Genomic DNA, 23,727 nt, shown 5'->3' on the forward strand with positions numbered 1-23,727 from the left:
GATGGAGTGGTGAGCATGACCCTGAGAGGACGCAGAAGTGCAGGACTTCTTGGGCATAGAACTTACTGGAAGAGCAGTTATGGGGATTTTTGAGCAAGAAACGGCCTGCTGCTGTTTGTTTCTATTGTGCTTAGGGGAAAAATGGACTGTGTGCACATGTTTTGCAAACAAACAAGATTACATCAAGAATACATCTGACTGGTTTCGCTGATTTCTTCTCCTCACAGACCCTCTTCCCCCCACCACCACAACATCTGGGCTTTGGCTAACTGGCTTTAATAAAGGACTAAGGAAGAGCTGAGCATATGATTCCAGATGCGGTGAATTTAGTGTCCCACAGGCCAATCAGCTTGAAGGACTGGTTGACTCATGAGGAGTCTGGGCACGTGGCTAGGACATTAGGGTTCAGATCCTCCTTGTGTAGGATCTGTCACAGCAAGATCTCCCACCTACAGGGATCCTTAGATGACAAAGCACCACCAGATACTCCTACATCGATCTCCCCTTATCTTCCTAGAGCCAGAGCCCTGGGGGCATGGGCAAGTGGGGTTCTTGTGAGAATCATCGGAATCTCCTTTCACATCATGTGTCTTAGACACAGTTTTGTACTTACAGGGAGGAGGGTGATCAGCTTACACCTTCCTCACTAGTAGCTGTTATTTCTCCTGCCGAGCTGTTGAATGGATGAACTCCAGTTTTTTAGCGAATTCTACTGCCTCACAACCTGTCCTGCATAGCAATTCTCTGATTTCGATTTGCAAGTCCCTGTCCAGCTGCGCTTCAGTAAATTGGCCCATTTCTAATATAGCATGCAAGTCCTCACCGGCATCTGGATATGCCAGCTACACTGATCTCCTCACATCCTATGCCAGACCAGGTGTGTGGGGGTAGGATCTCGTCCTTTTCTCTTCTGCTAGCTTTTAGTTGAGTCCTGGCCAACTCAGCTGGACCACTGGCTCCTAACTGCACACCAAGAGCATGGACCTAGAAGAGGTTTAAAAAAATGAAACCCTCCCACCCCCAAAGTTTATCTAAGTTGTCCATGGAAAATTTGTGTGTGTGTGTAAATTCAAATGCCAAAATATGTCAAACAAAACTGGGGTCTGTCTTTCTCATGTTGTTTTTCATGAAAATTTTCAAGAGGTCTTGGGTTCGTTCTGATAAAGAATGCAAACAAATTTCAGAATCTCATAATGGTTTGCAAAATGGAATTCTTGTTTTCCAGCCAGCCCTACTCAGTTTAAGGGGAGAAATCAGTGATGCACCCAGTGCATTTGCTTAGTATAATTTGTTGAAATGTACACAACTCCTGTTTCCCTTGGACCAAGGGAATCCCATGCTGCACTCAGGCAATTCCCTTCTGCAGAAACCTCAGCTAAAGTGCAATGGTACAAATCCTCCTGTAAGTGGTGTTGATAGCTCAGTGGGTGGCAGTTTTCTGTCAGAGTCACTACTGAACCAATGCTTGAGAAGGAGGTGTTATATAACTGATTATTATTATTAAGAGCCAGAAAACGTGACCAATAGCCAAGCGTTGTCTCATGTTAGTATTGACTGTTACCTTAGCGACCTTATAAATAAGGAACATCATCTCGCTGGTACCTTAGTGTCTGAAGAATTAGGCAGTGTAGAAGAAAAAAAGCTCTGTGTGGCTCGAAAGCTTGTCTCGTTTACCTGCAGAAGTTGGCCCAATAAAAGATATCACCTCACCCCCACCATGTCTCTCTGAGTAACTGTCGTTGTTGGTGGTGAACTGAGTGAGAACCAACATTATACAGTGCCGCATGCTTAGAATTCATTTTTCCATTATGTAGCATTTAAGAAGCTTCTGGATTCCCTGACGTTATCTAATCAAACTCAGGGGGATGATACATTTGCAGTTCAAACTTAAGCTGACTTTGAAATCCATGGAGCTCTGCCAATTTAGAACAGTAAAGGAGGCGGCATTTCACTTTAGTTTGCAAAACACCCACTGATAGTAGTGCGGAAGTGAAAACTGATTCACAGCTGTGACAGGGAGAGGCAGAGACGCCGTTGTAAAGAACATGCAGCCCTGCCCTGTTGCTTCTAACTGATCCACAGGGCTATTATGTGTGTAATGAGGAGCTTAAAGAAGAATCATGGAAAGTATGATGGAAGGAGTGCAGACATTGCAGAGGTGCTGAAACATTCTTTCTTTCCACACTCAGGTTTCTTAGCTGAGTTCACAGGGTATTTGATGCGATAAGTCATTTTTACAAACACCACCTGATGTATGTTTTTACTAAATAGAAGCCAAAGCCAGCAGTTTTTACCTGATCCTGTGCTCGGAACTATGGTGGTTTGGACAAAGTGGATCATGGATTGGAATCATCCCTGGCTTTGCAAAAACCATCATCTGACTGTTGAGGTTCTCGTCTGTATTCTCAGCCCATTCCACATCCGGACATAGAAAGTCTGACAATAGCACAAGCACTAGATAGGTGTGTATAACAGAGGCACAGACCCCAAACACGCCTCTGTACCAGCTGCTATAACTAAGAAGGTTTAAGTGTGCCAGTCCCCCTACAGAAACTAGAAAAGACACAGTCCCTGCCCCGAAGAGCTTACAATATATGGACAGGCTGCTGCAAGCACTTTAGCTACATTATTTAATAGCCATGTTAAAGCAATGGCTAGACACACCAGTGGGGTTTTATGGATTTCCATAGTGCTAGGTTCTGCACGTCCATGTAATAAGCCATGGTCAATGCCTCAGTCAATGTTGACTAAGATAAACCGCGCTGCTACCCATCATATTGCGCGAGTGTAAGTCATGTCCAGGGGTTTGCAGTGGTGCAGCTCCACCTCTGGCAAATCCCAGAGTAACCACGGTCAGACAAAGAGTGGGAGAAAAGGAAGGACTATTATTTCATGTTACAGATGGAGTAGCCCAGAGATGAAATGACTTGTCCAAGTGACCAGTCCTGCACACACTATCCAGGTGAGGCCGCACCATTGATTAATATAAAAGCATTAGTACATTGCCAGATAATTCTCAGTCCTGTTCTTTACACATGCTAACATCTTGTTTGTCTCTTTGACCATTGACCAGAGCTGTCTATAAAGATGCCCAGGTCCCTTTCCTGAGTAGATATAGTTAATTTAGAACCCTGTGTGGTGTATGAGTAGTTTAATTGTTTCCTTCCAGTGCACGTTACTTTGCATTTATGAGCACTGAACTTCACCTGCCATTGTGTTGCCCATTCTCCTAGCCTGACTGAGTCCCTCTGAAGTTCCTCACAGCCTTCTCAGGACTTGACTAACCCAAATAACCAAATTTTGCAGATGTGTAAATGGCAACGTTTCCCTTTTCCCCTGTGATGTGGGGTGGTGCAAAAGTACAGCAAGGAAACCCTGTGCTTAGCTAATCCTGGGCAATGATCCCCCATTGACAGCAACGGGAGTCAGAACTCACACCAATAAGACAAAGTGAGTGTGGTGATCTTCTATGGGACAGAAGCTGGTCCAATAAAAGATATTGCCTCCTTCACCTTGTCTCTATAGCATCCTGGGACCAACATGGCTACAACCCAGGAGCGGCGCCAGGGTTTTTGATGCCCTAGGCGGAGGGCCATTTCGCCGCTCCCCGCGGGTCCGGTGGACCTACCGCAGTCATGCCGGCAGACAGTCCACTGCTGGAAAGGCTCTGGTGGAGCTGCCGCAGGCATGACTGCAGTAGGTCCGCTGGAGCCTTTCGACCAGCGCACCGTCCGCCGAAATGACTGTGGCAGCTCTACCGGAGCCTTTCCAGCAGTGAACCATCCTCCAGCATGACTGCAGTAGGTCCACCGGACCCGCATGCCGCCCCCCCCCAGCAAAATAGCGCCCCCCAAAAATTCTGGAGCCCTAGGCCATTGCCTAGGTCGCCTAAATGGTAGCGCCAGCCCTGCTACAACTACATGGCATACAACCACGTCAGTAAGGCAGAGAAACTGCTCACCCTAATACCTTGTACATTACACTAAATTAAGTGTCAATTTGTCTCATCAACCAGCTGGCATCAAGTAGCTCGCCACAAATTCAGATACAGCCGATTCTCCGAAATAGCTGAGAGAGCATGTTGATCAGCGAGGCTCCATGTCTATAATTCATCTCACTGAGGAGGACAGAGGTGGTGAAAGCAAACTTGGACCACCTACTTTGGTTGAATGTCCTGGTCTCATCAGAAAGTGAAAGAGTGGGGCTACTATAAAACACAGCAGAGCCAGTGGTGCTACTAATCTTACTGTCTATGCATAAAATAAGCACCAGCCGGTAATGAATAAGCGTGTAGCTGGAATATTAACTTGAGGAAATATTACTCACATTGTGCCTTCAAACTGATGCCTGAGAAAGAGGAGTGGCACGAGTGCAGAATTTAACAGGGAAGAGCAAACATTCTCAAAACCCGGCTACGCTTACAACCCTGCTCACCAAACTGAAGGGCCTGAAAGTAGCTCATGTACCAGGAATGAACCATGCGACCTAAACTGACCAAGAGCACTAGTAAGAATTGACTTCCCTCTCTGGCGGTGGCCAGGTACTTTATGCTGTTATAATTCAATGTGAGTCTTCAGCTGGGGTTTCTTTTTAGAAGAAGGATGTTGAACTTGTTGGAGACAGAAATGGTCTATTCCCAATCTTTTTGTCATCTGTTGCTAGAGGCCCTCTTCTCCTCTCCTTTTAATAATTAAGATTATTTGCATTAAGTTCATGGGCCATATTCAGCCTTGGTGTAAGGAGGTGGACTACGCATGGAAGTTAAGGCACTCATTTATGCCAGGGCTGAACTTAGCCCAGGATTTGATCCTTCAGATGTCAACAGCTCTTTCTTATTTCTTACTTGGTATCATAGTCTTCTGTTTGTGATATCACAGCCATTTCCATAGCAGCCAGTGATGTCATCTCAAAGAATTGCTATGACTTCCAGTGGGGAATAAGTAAGGCTACGATTTAGTCATACATATTTTTAGTAAAAGTCATGGACAGGTCACGGGCAATAATCAAAAAGTCAAGGCCAGTAACTGGTCCATGACTTCCATGAATCTGTGACTTCCATGAAAGACACTCAGCTTTAGGAATAAGCAACAGGAGTGATCAATTCTCAAGGAACAAACACCGCATGTTCCTAATAGTATAAACGTGGTTAAGAAATACAGAGAAGTAGGATACAATTTTGTACTTGATTGTTTGTCAAAGTCCTTGAAAAGGCTTCAGCACTTGGAGGGGTGTTTCCTTCAAAGATTTCAAGGACGTGGTCCAACCCCCACCCACTTACTATGAATTAACTTACGCCGAGATGCCTTTCATCTCTGAGCCCAGGCAAAGAAAACAACAGCACAGCTAAAGACATGCAGAAGAGCTACATAGGAGTTGTGCGTCAGATTCTCAGCTGGTGCCAGTGACTGACACTGGCTGGGGATCTGGCCCATGCAGTTGATTCACAAAAAGAAACTGATTAACACAGGCTGACAAATACAGCTTAAAGTGGGAGCAAATGAGGAAGAGGAGGAGGATGGCTGGCCCAGTGGTTAGGGTGCTAACTGGGACTCAGTTCTTTGCTCTGCTACAGATTTTCTATATGCCTTTGGGTAAGTTACTTAGCCTCTCTGTGCCTCAGTTCCTGTCTGTACAATGGTGATGACAGCACAGCACTGCCCTGCCTCGCTGGGGATGTCTGGGAGCTTAGCACTGTGGTGATGAGCTCTGCTATGTATGCGAGATACAAACGGCAAAAAAAAAAACTTTAAGCAGAAACGTCAGCACAACCTTAAAAACTAGGCTTTGCAACACTTTAGCTTGGCCGTTTTCTCTAGAGAGCTGAGGCAGATCAGCACTATATGGACAGGGCCAGCGACCAAGCCTGCTAATGATTTTGGCAAGAAACTCTGTCCTGGCTAATAAAGAATGCCCAGCTCTGGATGAGTCAGCAGCCTGTTCTGCCTGCACAGAGGCCCTGTGTCTCTGCACTGCTCCCAGTGCCATTCCCTCTGGCAACCCCCCCACCACTGCTGCTGCCAATGCAGACCAGGGAGCAGAGTGTACCAATAACAGCCATGCAGTGTAAAGGGGCCACTGCCAGTGCAGACCAGGGAGTGGTGTGTACCAATAATGGCCGTGCAGTGCAAAGGGACCACTGCCAGTGCAGACTAGGGAGTGGAGTGTACCAATAACGGCCGTGCGGTGTATAGGGGCCACTGCCAGTGCAGACCAGGGAGCGCAGTGTACCGATAACGGCCGTGCAGTGTAAGGAATGGACATAGATGATGAATTGCTCTCTGTTATGGAGAAGGGCCATTCATTTTCTGCTGCGTACACATAGAACTCATGGTTGTTGCATTCATGAAGAGTGATGGCTATTGCTGGGTACTGTGGAAGTTTATTCTGGAGGAGCAGAGAGCTTTCTGGTGTAGCTTCTCCTGTCACTCTTGATCATTTATGCACCGGTTACTAGTTGGGATGTAAAATACTCTCCCACTCCCCTCCCCTCCCTTCCCTTCTCACCCCACCGCACAGCACCTCACCCGCTGTCTTGGGCAATCATTTAGGTCTGTGCAGAACAGGTGTGAAAACACCACCATCCTAATCTGGTAGAGTTTGATACCTGCTTTGCACAGGGTGTAACTGACTGAGCAGAGCAATGTGGAATCAGGCTTTGCTGCTGGCGTTCCTAGTTGCTGTAGATCAGTCAGGACGTGACAGGTAAGCTGTTTAACGGAATCCACGCTGATTTACCTGGTGAGAGAGAACAGCAATAGAAGGGAACATGAGGAGGGATTGCTTTTCCCCCTTGGCTGGGGATCCCTTTTTTACTAGAAGCACATTCTAAACACCCGTTCTCATGCATCCTAGCTAATAGACTGGCTAAGACGCCACAGCTGCAGCAATGCTGGGAATGAGAACTGTGTCTACCTTATTCTTAACTCACCCCACATTGCAGTCATTAGCTGGGGGATCACATTCAGAGAGCCAGCTGCCCTTCCCTTTACTCCAGAGGAGAAGTACCTTGTGCTGCTGTTGAAAGGAATGGCCCAAGTGCTACTCAACACAGGTATAGAGACCAGTATCTGGCCCATCTGGGCTAAAGCCAAGACCCAAAAAAGCACCTGACAGACTAGTCACAAGACAGTGGTGTACTGAACCAGCCCTGCCACCTATTCCCACCACTGCTAGCCCCTTGCTCCTGCTGACCCAATGCCCTTTGAGCGCCTAAGTGACCTGTGCCTGGCTGCGTCATACCCATGTGTGCTCAGTGAAACTGTTTGCTGGCCAGTCCTCACCTTTGCATGAAGCAGCTTTCCCTGCTTTCTCAAACCGAAGGGATCTGACGGCCTAAGTTGCTAAGCAGAGCAAGAAAACACAGAAGGGGGAAAACACGCGCCCTAAAGAGCATGCGTGACCAAGTACCTTTGGGATCCCATAGCACTCGCTAGGCCTTTCTGCGGAGAACGCTTGTGTGAGAGAAGCAGGCTCTAAAGTTCAGAGTCTATTCATTGTCGTTGTGTTACCCTTGCTGCTGGCTTTCATTCGATAGGGAGAGGAGCCCGGTACAGACGCCTCATGCAAATAAGCTCGCGCTGAGAGCTGCGCTGACATACTAATGCTTCACCTCACCAAGGGCACTCCCACACGTAGGTTGTTCTGAACAGCCTTTCCCCTAGGGCGAGGGGAATGTTCTGTGCTGAGCATGGCTGCAGCATGCCTTGCACTTTAGCAAATGAAGGGAAGATTTTTTTCCCCCTCTAACTGTGCGATGCACTGTGCATTTAATAAGTCCCATTGCATCATACTGCAAGCAAGGGGAGTGGACAGAGTCACTGATGGATTTTTGCTATCAGCATTAAATAGCTCCATTATCAATCAGCAAGTAACCGCAACAGGAAAAAATGGGGCAGCATGGTCACTACATGGAGCTTTTCACTGCATGGTCACCACTGCTTTTAATTATGTTCAGGTCAGCAGTAATCCAACCTCACTGCACCAGACCCTCCAATGGTGTCAATCAACATCACACCATTTATTTCAGTGGGCAGAGTCTGGGGCACTATATTGATCTAGGTTCTCATAGGGCTTCCATCACTGCATAACATGAGCATCTCGCCTATATTTATTTTTACAACACCCCATGGAGCAGGGCAGAGCTATTATACCCATTTTACAAATGGAAAACCAAGGCACAGAGAGACTAAGTGACTTGGCCAAGCTGTAAGAGACTGGATGTGGGGCCGACGTACCTAACAGTCAGGGTGGGAGGCTGGCCTAGTGGCTGGAGCCCAGCTCAAGAGCCAAGGTACCAAGTCTAGGGAGCACAGCAGAGCCAGAAGCTAAGAATCAGAGCCAGACTTTCAGAGGGAAAGCAGAGCAGCTGCATCAGTAGGAGCACAGAACATTATTGAGTACCTAGCCCTGCTGCAGGGTTTAAGAATGTGCCTGCTGGTATCTTCAGCTCATCAGGGGAGGTTCATTAGCTGAATCAGCTGAGGACAAGGAGCTGCGCCTGGGCTCAGCTGTAGGTCCCTGACACAGTGAGTCTGCAGCAGAGCAGTAAGGTGAGCATAGCTCTGGGTGTCTCAGCGAGCACTCACCCTCCTGCTTTAAGTTTTGCTCTGTTGTGCACCCGGCAGACTCCTCAGCTTTCAGTGGATTCTAAAGGTAGATGTTGAAATCCTTGTTTCTCCATGGTAGTTAAAAAAAAAACACCTCATCCTTTGTGTAGATGTCCCATTAGCAGTGTCGAAATTCCATCTCATCCGCTTGCTGTGTCTTTCAGTTCCAAATGATGTCAAAATCAACTAAATCCCTCAGTAACTTGGCTTGCAGGAAGGCAAAGCGCCCATTGCAGACCGCTTCATGCTCCATAGCTATATAGAGCACTGACTAAGGTCAAATCTCATCTATTGAACATTTTTGGTTGAAAAGATTTTTCATTGGCCAATAGGGTTTAGCTGAAAATGCAATTTTCAATCTTTGCATGGTCATGTGACAAGAGCAAAGACGCAACGAAAATCACTTTTTTCCGAACACTGAACAAGGAACTCTTTGCACTAAGGAAAACTGTGAGGGCTACAGCCATTCTGTCATTCTGCATTTCACTGCAGAGTTTCCTTAACCCGCTCCCGACTAGCTTCCACCTCTGGATTTAAAGAAACCATTCCCATATCTCCTCACAATTTAGGGGCTCAATAGTTTGGCATCTCAAGCCCGCCATGCTGTAAGTTGCTGTGTATGGAAGCAAATTGCATCTGCAGTTTGGCACACGACTATCGACGTTAGCTGTATAACTGAGGTTCATCTTCTTCACAATGTAGCCCTTGAAGGAATCAGTTTACTTATTACTCTGATTTGTATAAGTCACCTAGGCCCACTCCTTGATCTGTGTCTTAGCAAACCCCTGGACCTTTGCTCGATGACCTAGGACACCCTCCAGGAAACCAGATTCTCTAGCTCCTAGTCGAATTCTGCTCTGTCCTGCTGTTCTCCAAGTCTTCCATCACCTTCCCTACGTACAAAGCCCCCTGGAGGTGCAGAGAGTGTCTCAAAAGTGACAGCAGGAAAACAATGCCCCTGTTTACCAAACAGATTTATTATTTGTACTGTAGTGGCTATGGGCCTGAACATGCTAGGAGCTGTACAAACACACAGCAAGAGACAGTCTCTGCCTTGAAGAGCCTATAGTCTAAATGGAGAAGACAGATAAGGGGAAACAGAAGCACACAGACAGAAGTGACTTGCCTAAGGTCATCTAGCAGGTTAGCTGGTAAGAATAACACCTAACTCTCGGAGAGAACTTTACAAAGGAGGTCAGTGGTGTTATACCCATTTCACAGAGGGGTATACAGAGGCATAGGGAGCTGACAACTTGCCTATGATCACACTGGAGGCTAGTGACGGAACCAGGAACAGAACCCAGGTCTCCTGGGTCCCAATGCAGGGCTCTAGCCACTAGGTCTCTTCCTTTGTAACTAGGTATCTCATCTCTACTGTAAGACTAATCCAGTCCCACATCAATGCTATTTCTCCTCTAGCAAGGCCCTGGACTAGCAGACTGTCTGAGGGACCAAGGGGGATGATGAAATGAGAAGTTGCTGAGACGGATGAACACAGCACAGCAGATAATACAGAGGCTTCTTCTCCAAGCGGGTTACCATAATCTGCAACAACCTACCATGGTAGAGGATTGGTACATGACTAATGCTGTCTCATTACTTCCTTGAGCCCCTCCATCAGCCTGGCTGTACAATATGAGAATGAGACAACAGAGGGGTGAACTGCTTGGATCAGGCACTGTCTTTTTGCTCTGTGTTTGTACAGCTCCTAGCACCATGGGGGCCATGGCTGGGCTGCTAGGCAGTATTACAATACAAAGAACAACAATAAATGTTGCATTCATTGCACCTATTTAAGAAAAGAATGGACATGTGCTTAACCGTCCATCGGTCTTAGTGGACATACTTCTACAACAGCAGGGCTTTCCTGGCACAGGGTTAGGGTTACTGAGAGAGGCCTGCATATCTCCAAGTGGGCTGTATATTAGAATAAAGTATCAGCCATTAACAAAACCAGTATACATACCCTGGGCCAGTTCTGATCTGGAACCCTATCGCCATCGGTGGAGTTAGTCCTGATTTACGTAAGTGTAAGTGAAATCAGGCTGCTTGTATACAATTGGCTAACAGTAATACGGAATAAACACAAATATCAGAGGGGTAGCCGTGTTAGTTTGTATCCACAAAAACAACGAGAAGTCTGGTGGCACCTTAAAGACTAACAGATTTATTTAAGTATAAGCTTTCGTGGGCAAAGTGGTTTTTTACCCACAAAAGCTTATGCCTAAATAAATCTGTTAGTCTTTAAGGTGCCACCGGACTCCTTGGAATAAACATGGAGGTTCTTGCAATTATTATAGCTTTCTGCATGATACAAAAATTAATTATTGGAACCTTAGCCCTCAAGAGTCAAACAGAAACTGAGATTTAATGGATTTACAGAGTAAAACTGCTGTATATTGACAAGTGCCAGAAAAAGATGGAGGTAACCATTTGCAATTTATTGAATGGAATTTTAGCTACATGGATCCCATTAAAATCAACCCAAGTCATTGGACTGAATTCCATTACAATGCTTCATGACTGCCACATTATTGTGTTTTCGCAAAGTATCATGCTGCACAATGCATACACTGTGCTGAAGCAATGTCTGTACCCTCCATGATGATTTTGCTAACAGGACGGAGTTTGTTTAATTATTCTTATCTTAAGATACAAGAACAAACAAAAAATGAGATGATTGTTGCATGTGGACTACCTATTGGCATCAGGAGAAAGGATCTGATGATACCTCTTGGCATTCTGAACTTCCCTGCAGCGTCATCCATTTGGTGTTGGAGTGGTGCCTCAGAAGCATTTGAAGCCAGATTGTATGCATTCTATACTCTTTAGAGCCACTTCACCATGAGTTAAAATGAGTTCTGCTCATTTGTTTAGAGGCTGGATGGACCAGATCCTCAGCTGGTGGGTAAATCTGCATAGCTTCATTCTAGTTAATAGACCTGTGCTGATATTACACAAGCTGAGGATCTTCTGCTATGTCTTTCATTACTAGTTTCTTCCTGGCCATCTTGTGAATAAAACCCCAAGCACCAGTGTTTCAGGGAAACGTGTAGTTTCTGGTCGGAAAAACAGGCTGCAATGCATGATTTCTACACAAGGCTGTATTTGCAGTCTGGTTTGGGAGGAAGAGGTGAGTGACGTTTTCTACGGAAGATCCTCCATTCTCCTGCTACAGTTTGGTCCCCTCTGCCACGGCTTGCACCAGCGTGCTTTCTTAGGTGCTGCAGTCACATTATGGAGCCCAGCAACACAGCTTGTAGACAGAGCTGCGAGTGATGGCGGAGTCCTTGGGACAAAGCAAGGCCGGTTCTGTAATTGCTGTAGGAAAATGGAACCCTGAGTTCAAAGGTATATTGATAGTGAATCATCACAGGCGCAACATGCAGGGAGGGTTCATTAGAGCTCCTAGAGGGGGAATAATCATTCTGAATTGTCTTCTAAAGGAAGAAAATGGATCTCCCCATCTCACAGCTGCCCAGCTGAGAGATGCTCGTGTTGCAGGTTTCTAGAACGTACATATCAGAATATACTCATACCTTCACTTTCCATCTTCTTCCACTTGTCAATTCCTGGTCCTACCAAAATAACTTTGCCCACTAGATTCAGCCCGCAATGCACTGGTGATTACAAAGCAAGTGAAGTAGAAGCTGAAGCATGAAGCAATGCTGCATGGCTTGATCTCATGTCAGATCTTGCAAATAAACCCCAAAGGGGACTATTTGTGTAGTCTACAAGTACCAAAACTTGCGTGGTGCATAAAGCTCCAAGGCCTTGTCTATATGGGGGAAATTGACCTGCATGGTTATTCCAGATTCACCGTTCTGCCATAGCTGTTCTGATATAATTTACCGATTCTGGAGTAACTCCCTCATGTGGGCGCTCTGTTCCACAATCAAAGTGATGCTATTCCAGAATAATTACTTTGTCTCCATGGTCACTTATATACAGGATAAGGCGTCCACATGGGACTTACTCTGGACTAGCTAGAGTGGAATAGTTATTCTAGACAGTCACTTTCTCCTGTGTATACAAGTTCAGATAGTCCACAGTCTAGCCTCACTGAAGTTAACAGCCCCAAGCTTTAACCCTACCCTGAAGTGAACATTTCAGCCAGCAAGCAGAAAGGCTGCCGTGAGTCAGTCTGGAATATGGTTACATACAGGTTAGGGGGAACCATGGAGGCAGAGTGTTTAAAAAGCAGCCTTGCCTAGCAAGAAATTGGTCTCTGGAAAATGGAGGGTGAGGGGCACTTTCATTGACAACTCATTTAAATTAGGCTGTTTCAGAACATGAAGCTGCCACTGTTAACAAATCTCACTGCAGAATGTTACAACTTGACCTGGATGGAAAATGTCATTTTGTTTTTGCACAAAATGTAGAGAAAATGTCCATTCTCTCCCCCTACCACCCAATTTCCCGTGAAAGTATTTCATTTTTTTTTAAATGAAAAACCAGCACCCAAAAGCAACAAACATTCAGTGTTTTCATGAAACACTTTTTAGTTTTTCAAAACCAAAAATGGAAAATCTTCACTGAAATCCAAATCAAAACCAGAAATATTTTGCTGACAAATGTTCAGGTTTTGGATTCCAGTTTTTCATTGAAACACCTGAAATGTTTAATCAAAATAAACAATTTTCACCAAAACAATAAATGAATGAATAAATAAATGTGGTCAAAAAGCGATTTTTAGCAAAAAAATCTTTCCAGCTAGCTCTGCTTAAACCTGTGAAGGCAAATATAGATTCTCAAGATGGTTTTTATTATGTGCCTCAATTAGCAGCAAATAATAAACTGTCTTCTTAAAGGGCTGAGAAATGACCTAATTTTCATGGTGTCCTGCTAAGCTTCACAAGCGGTATGCAAGGTACAATTATGAGCCACTGGATGTGTGGACGGTAGTAACTGTATGAGAAATCTATTTGCCTGGTAATTATTTTGGTTCCCGTGAGGATACAGGTACTGTTTCTTTAGTCTATTGCAGGAAGCTATTGCAGGCTTTGGGGAAGGAATTCTACAGGGCTGCAGAGACACACAGAAGCTTTAGGGATATTGCTGGTTTCCTTATTCTCATCGAGATCCTTGTTCATGCTAGAATCCCTCTTTCTGGCATTTTTACCATTGTCCCATGATTATCCCATTTCTTAAGATCAGACTTGGCCTCTCCTTTTTTATGCACATCAATGGAGACCAGAAGGTTCTAATAGAGGGGTGTGAAACAAGAAGTTTATTATAGTCACATTGCTCTATAGATGAAAACGGCCTGTGAACGTAACTAGATAGAAGGTCGGAAGCAAAGTACCTCATTCTGAATGCCTTATATAGTCAGTCTTCCCCATGCTCTGTGCTTTGACTGGCTTTTCCACAGTTAGGCCCTCCCATAAATTGCTCGAAGCTGAGGAGATGGCAAGTGACTCAAACGGCAGAGGAATGAAGAACTCAGAGCAGTTTGTTTCACAGCTGTCAGGAGGTGCATTAAGCTGTAAAATTCTGATATTGTTTCTCTCAAATACTATACAGTGCAATGGAGTCAAACACTAAAGCTAAGCAACTATTGGTGGGTGGTGGTGGGGAATAGAGGGGGAGGTGCCACACATCTTTATTGGAATTCCAAATCACATGTGGCTTTCATATGTTCATGGCCCTTTTATGTTCCCTTTCCATTAACACGTGTGCATTTGAGCTCAGTGAGTGAGAACGCTGGTGAAAATCGAATGTGAAGCTTGGCTGCTCAAACACTCATTGAGAGCAAAACTGAGACAGTGAACTCAATGAAAATTCCCCCTTCACATTGTGTTATTAGCTAAATGTGCTGTCAAATCAGGGGATGGAAACAATGCCACGTCATTTACATAACTAACCAAAACACTGGTGAGTAGTTTATTGCGAACAATCTGCAGACTGAGAATTATTTACTGAAGACATTTGGGAGCATTTCATGATCCGTTCACAGAAAATTTGTTCCCAGAAATAAGGACGACAAAATTATTTAGTGTCATTTATTCACTCAACTCTGTCAAAGAAGTTGTGGGCTTTTAAAAAGAATGGATAATTTCAGGATAAGCGACATTTATAGTTATTAGAGACAGTTGAAAGATGGGCCGGAAATACAGTGAGAATTTTTTCCTATTTCCTCATCAAAATTTCAGTGAAATATTTAATTGAAATTTCAACATTGTTCATCCTGGTCTAACGGCTTGCTATGTCATGATCTGGCTAATCGAATCATATGCTTAATGTGTTTGCTACAGGCGCCAATTCAAACAGCTATTTAAGCATGTGAGCAGGCCCACTGAAGTCATGTGATTGAAGTTAGAGATGCGCTTAAACACTTGGCTGAACTGGGGCCCCCAATTGCACCGGTGACTAGATGCACTTCAATTGGGGATTTTTTCCATCTTTCTCCAAAGCATCACATATTGCCCACTCATTCTATTAAACTAACAACACTTAGCTCTTATATGATGCTTTTCATCAGTGGATTTCAAAGCGCTTCACAATCTTTAATATAGTTATCTTCCCAACATCCCAGTGAGGGCAAGACATGTTATTATCCTGGTTTTACACGTGGGGAAACAAAACACACAAAGGCCAAGTAACTTGCCCAAGGTTACCCAGGAAGCCTGTGCCAGAGCAGTGAACCCAGGACTATCAACTCCTAGAGGACCATTCCTCCTCTCAGTGCACGATTCCACCAATGACCTGATCAGGGTGGATTTGATTTAAACCAAATTGATACATGATTTAAATCACTAGTCAGAAAGACTTGATTTAATCATGGATTTCTACATAAAAGTGCTTTCTTGTTGGTTGTTATAACCTTAATACATATTCTTCACAACTCAGAGATAGATGTACGTTTCATTTTTAGAAGGTACACACTATATATTATTAAAGTGATTTATTCTGAAAACTTTTCAGATTAGTTTTATAGCTATATCAGAAAGTCAATGATTGTTTGGTTATTTCATTTACCAAAGGTAATTGAAGCAGATATTTATGAAGTCACTGGGAGGTGAACTATCTCCAGTTCAACAGGATAATCATTAATATTTGGAGGATTTTCTTGTCATGCTATATTAGGAGAAGAATATCACCAGAGAGATATTTAAATTGTTTTAGTTAAATAAAACACTTATGTATTCTGGATTTTTTTCCTTCAACAGCAAACATATTTTTACAAAACAAGCATATGAATTTTTGAATTTAGTTAAGACATTCAAGTTTTAAAATCAGGTTTGTTTTTGTTAAAATTGTTTTTTACTAAAATAGTTAAATGAAATATTTAAAAAAAACCTCCCAAATTAAATCAACTATGTCAGCCAGGTCAACATGAGAAACTTTAAATATTGGCTTCTGCAGATAACTCAGTCATCTTCACTTTCGTTTTCCTGTTTGTTCATAATCTGGAAAAGAAAAACAAACTTTCCTGCTTTTTCAGGTTCCAAACGATTTCTCAATTTGGAATGAATTAGTCCAAAGGCAGAAAATCTTCTTTCTACACGGGCAGAAGAAGCTACTGCTGTTAAAAGTGAGATGATCACTTCAACAGTCTCTGAATCCAAGTGCTTAAGTGACTTCCACCATTTCACTGGTGTGACTCTCTTCAAAACATCATCAGCAAACATATATTTCTTGAACGGTTCACCCTGAGCTCTGAAGTTTATTATCGTTGGCACTATGGAGGGATGATTGCTGGATGTCCATGTCATAGCCAACTCCTCTTTTTCAGCAATTAAGGTTTGGCCCTGGTACCGAGTATTGAGAATATTTGGAAGAAAATGAGCTGGAGAGAGTGCTTGTCCCATTTGTTTTTTTAATGGTTGTAATTTAACTCTGTCATCGCATAGTTCTCTTTTTAAGATCTGACTCAGTTCCTCCCAAATCTAAACAGCGTCAGCAATAAAACAGCCATTTCCCTGCATTTTGTTCAAGGCTACAGAAACAGGCTTCAGGGGACTCAGCATGTGTTCAACATTTCTCTTAAGCCCAATGTTCAGAACTTTGTGATCAAAATTGTGAACAAAAAGATGGTACTGTCACAGCCAAACTGTCATCAGATTAGGCAAGTTCTTGATATAGTGCTCAAAACAGTCCACTCCTGAGTTTCATCGCCCGTTTTTTGGGAGAGTTAGCTTGGCTCCTCCCACTTTTTTCAGAGCAGCTTCTGCAAGGTGGCTGTTACGGGTGTATTTTGCAATTTGAACAACATTAGCCTTTATTTCTGGAACACTGAAGTTTGTCTAGGAGGTGCATCAAATGAGCACTGCAACCGTATGTTATTAGCTTGGGACTCTTCACTCCCCCCTACATAATTTCTTCTCATCCTGGATACATTTGCAGCATTGAATTTCTTTTTCAGTTTGTTGTAGCTTTTACTGCTACTTGTAAGTATTCTACTGTGTGGGCATTTCCTGATGTATCAACTCTTTCTGTAAGGAAGACATTCCCTTCTTCTGTTGTCACACAAACACATACAACAGGATCATTGTGGACATTACTCCACCCATCAAGACTCAGGTTAACAATTTCACCCTCAAGACCTTTTGCACACTGCTCAATTTCTCTTTCATACACTTTATCCAGCAATTTGCCTGCGACATCTTCTCTGTTGGGTGGACTGTATCCTGGTCTTCATGATTGAACTATGTTAATGGAATGGGTGTTCTCAATCATACGGAAAGGAGAGTTTGTTGCATAAACAAACTGGGCAAATTTTTCATCAATTACCTCTTTTTGTAATTTGCTGGTTCTTATCACAAACTTATCTATGGCTGTTTCTGGACGATGGAGGGTTTTTTCCTCTTTTTGTCACATGTGATATCCATGATGTGATTGAAACACTCTCACTGGCAGGTAACTCTGAAACTATAGAAAATGATGGTGATTTTGAAGATAGATAGTCTTCAGAATCTTGTATGTTGAAGATGGATTCCCCTAAACAAAATAAGTCAACACAGTTATTTAATTGTTATTATTACCATACTGCTCATTTAGTATTACTCATTGCATTCGCTGACACTCAGTACTACTTTAAAGGTGAAATAGTAATAGGAAGATCTGCCTATTTCAGCTGTTTATTTTTTATCACAACTGCATCTAAAATGCTAGTACCATAGTAACAACTATACTTTTTGCTCAAACATGAGAATTCAAGACTAGTCCAGAAGGAAGACAGGCAGTCCTTAAGAAAGAAGTATGAAATAACAAAGTTTACTAACCTAAAGATCCTGCATGTTCAGACACGTTCCTTCGTCATCTACAATGCAGCTTCTTCCTAAGAAGGGACACTTCTCATGATGTTGTTTCATTTGGGCAACCAGGCCTTGCATTTCTTTGTTGCACTGTTTGGATTTTGTATGCTTGCCTGTCTCACCCACAGGTAGAGGAATTTCATTAAAATATCCCTAGGCTGGGTCTCTTTTATGTCCTGCTGCCATTATAGCTTCTCGCTTCTAGTGAGAGAATGGTATGGTGGATCTCAAATCAATGAAGGCTACACTCAGGAAGACTGCAAGACTTCCGGAATATGCTGCTCAAACAGTTTCACTTTTGTTTCTACTGTCTGTCCCTCCCTTCTCACATGTATCTCCAGACTTCTCCTCCTTGTCCAGATCTAGTCCGCCCCCAACAATCTTCTATTCATTGAACTTCTAGAAACTTTGCATATTTAGAGAGAGGTAAGGGATTGACTCTGGGTACACAAATTTGCAGAAGGACAATAGGATTGAGGTCTGTTATTTCTAACCTCAATATATTATTTATTTAGTTAAAAACATTTTTGCTGTTAACAAGCATGTTATCTCTGGAGACAAATCCACAGTGAGATCTGCAAAACTAAACATTTCTGATGGTATCTTCTAGACTCAGCACTGAGTCCCACTGGGTACATAGAAAGATTAATCTAAATAATCTATACAGAAGACCTTGGAACCCCATAAAATTGGGTCCCTAATCCATAAACTATTGGAACTCATTTACAAAACTTTTCTTAAACATTACATGATTATATTGTCTCATACGATAGAATTAGAATTTATAATCCCTATTCAATGATGAGATATCTTTGAGCTACAATGTAAGTTAATTAAAACTATCTTTAGATAGATTTTTTCCTCAAAAAGCATTTTATCAAAAAAATCCAATGTAAATAAAAAAATCCGATTTAAATAAATATCCATATATTTTTAAATCATTGATTTTTATCCACCCTGGACCTGATCCACTGTAGTAAAAACTGATGCTTCTATAGTTTGCACCAGTAGTTTCACTGCAATCACTCACAGACAATTGCATATCACAGCTGTGCACAATGGAACCTAAACAAAGTGACTTGGTGAGGTTTACCAAGTGACCACTTTTGCCTGGTGTCATTACAGGAGAGTTCGGTGGCTGCCCAGGAGGAGACACCCTTGTGAAGTTAATTGGATCTTGGTAGGCAGGCTTGAATTTTTCCTCTTGCTTTGGGGCAAGAATGTATGCACTTTATGTGGGGGAAGTGTGGGGACGGGGAATGAAAAGACCTGCTGAAATTCCACTGCATAGTCCCAAGAAAGGAGCAGTGGAGGTCTGGTCTGTACTCTTGAAGCCCTTAACTTCCATGACAGCTTGGCTTTAATGGCCATCCCACTGAAATATTGATTAATTTTTAAACATTTTGTCAGGAAACATCTGTTTATTTCACATTTGGCCAAATGCTCTTCCACCTCTTTGGCCGGCGATAGCAGCAGAGACAACAGTCGAGGGCATCTGACTTGCTGGAGGTTTGTCGACCATATTATTATGGCATAATAATGCATGCACCTCTTTTCTCCTGGGGTTTGCGTCAGGCAAGGAGTTGCCTTCCAGCAGCGTGCCCTTGTGCTGCAAAGTGACAGGATTCTGTTCCACTGCTCTGAAAAAGTCTGATGTGACAGCAAAGTCAGCAGATGGAGAATTCAGGCCAGTAAATGGGATTCTGAAAAAGTTTGATGTGACAGCAAAGTCAGCAAATGGAGAATTCAGGCCAGTAAATGGGATTCAGTGGCTGAAGGGATGACATGCATTAGTCACAATATGAATGTTTAAAATAAAGAGGAGTCTGAAGGGCCATCTCATCTTGCTCATCCCTTGTGGGATGCATCTAAAAATCCTGCTTTAGGATCTCTTCTGCCAACCAGCTCGCGATGTACAATCTGATTCATGAAAGCTGCTTCAACCAGCACTACACAAAGTGGGGAGGGGGATCCTTTCCCTTCTTCCTAGGTCATGTGTGCATTTGTACTTTGCTCAAAATGGTTGCTCAGAATCTGCCTATTTCCAGAGAGGTCTGTGCTAATTAATACTATTACTACCGAGATATTTATTACATTTTTCATCAGGAGATCTCAAAGCGCTTTACAAAAGTAGTATCATTATCCCCATTATACAGATGAGGAAACTGAGGCACGGAGGAGTGATGCAACTTGTCAAAGGCAACCTGGAATAGAAGCCTGGTTTGCTGAGTCCCAGTCTGGCATGCTACCCATTAGCCAACACCACCTCCCTTTGTTGGTAGTACACTAATTCAAATATGTATGCCCCTGTCCATCCATCTCCAAAGATAGCCACTGCTGGTAGAGCGGGGTTGTCGGCTTGCAATGACTTACAATGCACAGTCCTTTCTGAACCAAGCAATTTGAGCCTGATGAATCCTGTAGCTTCTGTTTTAATGGGAAGCAGTTAAAGTGGGGATTGGAACCCATGCCACGTTTGATTATGGTACTATAGGTATGGGTGACTGCAGGCTATTACAAAGGTGACTGTGGAATATTACTACAAGGGAAATCAGAAGTGCTCCAGAACGGGTATACCCGCTACTGACCATGTGGCTGTCACAGGCAAATCTGCAAGGTTAGAAATACTGCCCTTCCCATATTGGTAGGGGCGGGTTTCTGCACCTGTCACAGCCACTTCCAATGCCAGTGCTCAGGAAATATGAGAGCCAGAATGACGGAAATCAGCTGTGCTGTGGGAACCTACATCCAGAGTCCCAGCTGGTGGAACTCACTTGGGGATTGGAGGGAGAGAGACACAGGTGGGGGCCCTCTTGTTAAGCCCCAATCTGCACCAATCCTGTTGAGTTGACACAGCACCGCAAGAAAGAGCTTACAGGGGCTGCCAATGGGATCAATATCATGACTGGGCACCACTTGTGGTCTCTGTTGTCATCTGGCTGCAGCTCTGTTGCAGGTTCTACTCTTAAATGGCTGGTGCCAAACTTAACCTGGGCCTTAGGCCTCCAGGTTAGCCCCCATACTTGTGAGCCTCTGAATAATTCCAAGCCCTACCTGGCTCAGTTAAAATTCAGGGGCCCAGTTCATCATTACCAGCACAGCGCGGCCTCCACAGGAGCCCTGCTGCATGGGGTGATCCAGGGTTGGGCAGGGGCATGCTGGAGGAAAGTGGGCAGGACATGCCAGAGGAATGGGATGTGCCGGGGCATTCTTACTGCCCCGCAGAAATTCTGCCCCGTGTTGGTCCATAAAGCTCCCTAGCCAGCGCTCAACCTAGCACCCAGCTGCCCTGAAACAGAGTTACTTCAGGTTTTGGCTGGATATGGGTCCATGTCACCAGGTTCAGATCTAGAACCCACATTTCACCAAATTCAAGCTGTCATTCTGGTCCCATCCAGATTCCAGCTTTGGCCCAACATACCTGAGCCCTGGGGTTTGGATCAGAGTCCAGCCTTTTCCAGAGTTAGAGGGAATTTGGATCTGAAGCTGCAATTTTCCTCCTGGACTTCACTGGAGTCACTAGTATTGCTCTGTAAGAGAGGGAAGAATCTATCCTGTGACATTAAAGGGACATCAGTAACTTGAAATCCAGCCAGTTTTTTAAAAAAGATGTAAACCTTGTTCTAAGTCTTGCCCTTGAGTTCCCTGCTAACGTTTGTGGGTTTAGAATCACATTCCCCCGCTTGGTGTGCGAAACACACACATACAGTACACACCAGGGGAAACTGACTACGCAGAAAGTGCTGTCAAGTGCAGAATCGGAGACTGGATCTGTACCGAACTACCTCCCCATTGTGTTGCTAGAGAAACCACTCACTGAGCGATCTCTTAAAGGGAAACCCTCAGTGCTTGTGATGAGTAAAGCTCTTATCGCCCTTTTCACAGGGGTAGAGATGTTTACCCTGGTGTCCTGATTTAAATCCAGCTCAGATATTCTGCCCATCTAACTTCCCGCTGCCGTTTCAGTCTTCTTCCTGTAACCGTTGTGTAAGGTTACTGTGTGCTGTTAAACAGATGCTGTATTCCACCCCAGAGCTGGCTAAATTTCTGGAGTGGGAAGAACTTCAGAAATGGGGAGAAACACAGTTTACATAGTCCAGTGAGATACACAGGGATAAAAAGGTTCCTTACAAATGTAAGATTATTATTATTATTATTATTATTATTGGCTAGTATCCCTGTGGCCTTATACAGACGACTATAATGTACCAGGATCAAAGCCCCTGTACAGGGAAAATATACCAGGGAAATAAATGCCCAATAATTGTCTGACAGCTCCGCAGGGAAGATAAATAAAATGCGTTTGTATGTTTCCTGAAATGAAGTATGTGGCTATAGGGTTGTCCTGATTGTCTTGATCCACTCCCACAAGAATGTTTGCATCAAGCCATGCATTCAGCCTGATCCTGAGCTGTCAGATGTTATCTCTGAGTTTGATCATATTCTGCCCGGGGAGCTAATAAGTGCTGCCCTCTCCCTTTAGCAGTATTATGTCACAAGATTGAATACATAATTGCCTCAGAGTAAAATTCTAAATAATAAGAAGACAACGAGGTACCAAGCTGACTGCATAATGTATCTCCCTGTGTGCCTTTTTATTCTTAGCTCAAACACAAACCAAGAAAGCATCTACACTGAACAATGTGTGACCTGGGACAGAAATCCTGCCAAAGATTAAAAAAAACAAAAAAAACCCCGCCCAAACCCTACACTTGACTGAAGCAAAGAAGAAAGGCAATTTTCGTCCTGGTGAGGCATGAAATTTCCAACCTGTAAAGTTTAGAAAGAGTAAACTTCAAAAAGGCAGAGCCACAGCAGTGCTGTTGAAACCAACTCACAGAAAAAAGCCAAATTGTCCCTGTATTAAAGATTCTACCCCGGCTTTGATTTGAGAAAAAGAGTCCCATTCTTCCCTCTTCCTTGGCAAGTAATTCCACGGATCAAAAGACCCATTTCACATATGTTCCACTATTAATGAGGTGCTTGGAGTATAATTACTCATACCGTTTTCTTCTCTTAACAGCTGAGAGGAAGCGTTCTCTAGGCAAAGACTATCATCCCCTTTGTCTGAAGTGTTACCAGTGCAAACGGCAGCTCAGCCCTGGCCAGCACGCAGAGGTAGGAAATGAACTGTCTCTTATCTGCATGCCCACAATAATCCATCTCCTGATCCCATTTCAAAGGGCTGGTTCGCACTGGGATGCACTAAAGGCTGCATGCAATATGCTTAGAAGTTTTTTCAGTGTGATAGTTGGGGAGATAAAGCCTGATAGAAAGTGGACATACACAGGGAACAGTAGACAGATTAGAACTATTGCAGCACCAGGGTAGCACCGCCATTTACTAAAAATATCCAGTTTGCCACAGGGATAAAGACAAACCATCGTGCGTCTGTCACACTCCGGTGTGGGGAGGTGGACGGGGTGAGTGCGTTGAGAGCCAGAGAACATGTGGCACATGGTATCATACACTTTAGTAGAGCCTGGCAGGAATTTTTCAGCAAAATGTTTTTTTCAATCGGAAAATACCAATTTGTCCAAACCGAAGCCATTCACTGCAAGGGCCAGTTTTGATGACTTGCTCATCTTGAAAAATTGTCTGGAGAAAAGAAGTTTTGAAATTGTCCACACGACTCGTGTCGACATTTTCAGAATGAAAAATTCCACTTCAGAAAGACTTTTTGGTTAGAAATTTATGATAATATTTTTTAAAATCTAAATTTAAATTAAATGTTTTGAATGAGTTGAATTATTAAAAAAATTGGAGGTTTGACAGGTGAGAAAATGTGAGATTCCGACTTTTCATCACAATTCAGGATGTGAAAATCTTCCTGCCCAGCTCTACACTGGGGAACTCAAACAGAC

At 43.6% G+C, this 23,727-nt stretch overlaps 1 protein-coding gene across 1 annotated transcript in view; it reads left to right on the forward strand.

The window, feature by feature from the left end:
* Positions 1-23,727, forward strand: part of LOC115653972 (cysteine-rich protein 1-like) — a 58,739-nt gene that overhangs the window by 11,705 nt on the left and 23,307 nt on the right. The window contains exon 2 of the mRNA XM_030567842.1: positions 22,887-22,981. Within this exon, the coding sequence (XP_030423702.1) occupies positions 22,887-22,981 (95 nt within the window). The remainder of the gene's footprint in view (positions 1-22,886; positions 22,982-23,727) is intronic.

This window comes from Gopherus evgoodei, chromosome 6 (genome assembly GCF_007399415.2).
Source record: "Gopherus evgoodei ecotype Sinaloan lineage chromosome 6, rGopEvg1_v1.p, whole genome shotgun sequence".
Taxonomy (NCBI): Eukaryota; Metazoa; Chordata; order Testudines; family Testudinidae; genus Gopherus; species Gopherus evgoodei.